Raw genomic sequence first — 3086 nt, forward strand, 5'->3', positions numbered from 1 at the left:
CAAAAAACCCAAAACAGCTAACTCATACACTTGCATTTAGAAAGAGATCTATTTAAGTGATATGAGTACAGAAATTTTAAATTCCCTTGGATAAATCCTTAGCTCTCAAGAACATCAATTACCAAGGTTTTATGCATTAGAATGAGCTTCCTTTTCCTTTCCTTTTCTTGTGCTAGTATTGGGGCTTGAATTCAGAGCCTGCAGCTCTTAGTTGTGCCCCCTCCCAGGCAGAGCACTCTACCAACCTGAGCCACACCTCCACTTCCAGCTTTTTGCTGGTTAATTGGAAATAAGATTGAGACTGTTCTGCCTAGTCTAGCTTGTAACCATGATCCTTAGATCTCCCGTCTCCTGAGTAACTAGGATTAGAGGTGTGAGTCACCAGTGCCTAGTGAGAATGAGCTTTTCTTTGTTCCTTCCTTCCTTTCCATTCATTTGTTCATTTATTCATTGAAAGAGCCAGATATGGTCTCATATGCTTTTGTGTGTGTGTTAGTCCTGGCGCCTGATCTCTAGGTCTGGGCACTATCCCTGAGCTTTTGTGCTCAACACTAGTACTCTACCACTTCAGCCAGGCCTCCATTTCCTGCTTTTCTGTGGTTAACTGAAGATAACAGTCTTATGGAATTTCCTGCCTGGGCTGGCTTTGCATAGTGATCCTGGGATCTCAGCCTCCCAACAGCTAGGATTACATACAGGTATGAGCCACTGGTGTCCTGTCTCACACATTTTTAATCCTAGCATTTAGGGAGCTGAGTTAGGAGGATTTAAAGTTAAAGGCCAGCCTGGGGAACAAAGCAAGATCCTGTCTCAATCCCCTCCAGAACACAACAAAAATTTTTTTCAATGGATTTAGTGTGTTTTGCACATTTCCCACCTTTCCATTTGGCTCTAGATGAAGATCACTTTCACATAAAAGGAGTGAAGGTTGGTATATCACCCTTGAAAAGTAAGTAGCACAGCCAGATAGCTCACCTGGTGCCTTCATTCAATCCTGGTTCATTGTTTAAGCATGAGCAACAGCTCCTCCTCTTTAACTGATCAAATATTCTAACAATTTGTTACATACTTTGCAGTACTAAGGTTCCCATTTGTGTTTAGATTTTGATCTAAACATGCAACATTAAAATGTCATATTTGTTTAAAAAAACAGCTCTGAAGTAAAATAATTCAATTTGAGAGACATGCTAGGCACCAAATGCTGAGCTGTAACACTGAACAAAGCAGATTTTCAGCTCTCATGTGACTAATAGATTCTTAAGCTGAAGGCATGACTAAAAAGGCTTTTAAATGGAGGCTTCAGGCTCACAGCAAATCAACAAAACAAGGAAGGAGTTTATGGATACTTATAATGGTGAACCAGACTTTCCACTGCAAGCAAAAACCACTCCTTTCTCTAAATCTGCTACATAAATAACTCCTTCCTAATTCTGCTTGATTAGGTAGGAAGGCTTAAAGAGCAAGAAATGATAGCTAGCCAAATCAGGAAGAGGAATGAGAAGCCCTGGCAAAACTGTACTGCCAAGAGATTTCAGGGAGGACAAACTGTTCTATTAGCACGGAGGGATCTCCTTTGTACTTCCAATGGAAAGGCCACAGCTCATATAAAAGGCAAGGCTATGTTCCTGGGAGTTAATATGTGCCCCCAAATGGCTTTAAGGACTTTTTCCCAATCCTGAGTTTTTGAGGGCTTGGCTCAGACAGAAATCACTCACTTTTATGCCCTAATTTTCCCCTATGCACTACACATCACAGTTCAAAATGATACACCTGCCACTGTATGTGTGTGTGTGCCCGTGCCAGTTCTGGAGCTTGAGCTCAAGGTCTGGGCGCTGTCCTTAAGCTTATTTTGCTCAAGGCTGGCACTCTACCACTTAGGCTCTAGCTCCACTTCTGGTTTTCTAGTGGTTATTTAGAGGTATGAGTCTCATGGATTTTCCTGCTTGGGCTGGCTTCGAACCAAGATCTTCAGATTTCAGACTCTTGAGTAGCTAGGATTACAGGCGTGAGCCAGTCACCGCTGGCCGGCTACATTTGCCACTTTTTGAGCCGAGCCTTGTCTGGCTCGCTGCAGACTGGCCAGCATTGTGGTCCAGGGCTTGGCTCGGGGAACCTGGATTATGAAATGTTCTTTTTAACGGAACGCAAGAGCAGGGTGAGATGTAGCGGGAGGACTAATGACTTCTCATCGGCTGAACATCCGAAGGGTTTCAAACAAACAAACAAACAAAAAGAAGCGCGCAGGAAAACACCCAATCCTTTCCCACTTTCCCACCCAATCCTTTCCCAAGGTCACGGGACGCAGACAGGGAAGCGGGGTGCCAAGGCTGGCACCTCAGAACCGTCCTCAAGCGTGCCGATACCCCAGCGGGCCCCACCGAACTCCGCGGGGGCCTCGGTAGGTGACGACAGGTGCACCCCGCCGCTCCCCAAGCCGGCCGGTCAAGGGCAAGCGACCCCGGCCCCGGCCCACAGCCAATCAGGGAGCGGCTGGCCCAGCTCCGCAGCCAATCAGCGCGAGGGTGGCCCGATCCGGCCGCCCGCGTGCTCGGCCACGGCCTCGGCCCCGCACCCACCGCACCCTCTCGGTACCCCCGAGCCCGCCTTGAGTGGGGTCCAGGGGCCGCCGAGGCTACGGTGCCCGTGCCGGGGATTGCGCTGGCTCGCTCTGCGGGAGGGATGCGGGGCCCCGAGGCTCACCGCCGAGGGGAACGCTGCATCCTCCACCCCCGGGGGTGGTGGGGGAAACGAGCAAGCGTGCGTGAGCGCGTGCACGCGGGGGGGGGTCCCGGGGTCCCGCGGCGCCCCCCGGGGTCCCGCGGCGCCCGCAGCTCGGCTGGGCCGGGCGGGCCGCCATCTCAGTATCCCTCCGGCTTACCTGGCTCTGGCAGAGGCTGCGGCGGCAAGGCCTGGATGGAAGGCCACTCCGGAGAGGACGCGTCCTGAGTGCAGCAGGGCCATGGTGGGCGGCAAGCGGGGCAGCGCCTGGCGGGGAGGCCGGCAGGGAGAGCAACCGCGGGGCGCCGTGCGCGGACTGGAGGCCAAGGTGAGGACGGCGGATTCCCCCCGAGCCGGGCTAGAGCGAC

General features: G+C 51.5%; 1 protein-coding gene across 1 annotated transcript in view; it reads right to left on the reverse strand.

Moving 5' to 3' along the window:
- Got2 (glutamic-oxaloacetic transaminase 2, mitochondrial) overlaps positions 1-3074 on the reverse strand; it is a 20933-nt gene extending 17859 nt beyond the window's left edge. The window contains exon 1 of the mRNA XM_013012887.1: positions 2879-3074. Coding sequence (XP_012868341.1) covers positions 2879-2961 — 83 coding nt within the window. The 5' untranslated portion in view covers positions 2962-3074. The remainder of the gene's footprint in view (positions 1-2878) is intronic.
- Between the last annotated feature and the right edge of the window lie 12 nt (positions 3075-3086).

Source organism: Dipodomys ordii, unplaced genomic scaffold (assembly GCF_000151885.1).
Source record: "Dipodomys ordii isolate 6190 unplaced genomic scaffold, Dord_2.0 Scaffold18, whole genome shotgun sequence".
Classification (NCBI taxonomy): domain Eukaryota; kingdom Metazoa; phylum Chordata; class Mammalia; order Rodentia; family Heteromyidae; genus Dipodomys; species Dipodomys ordii.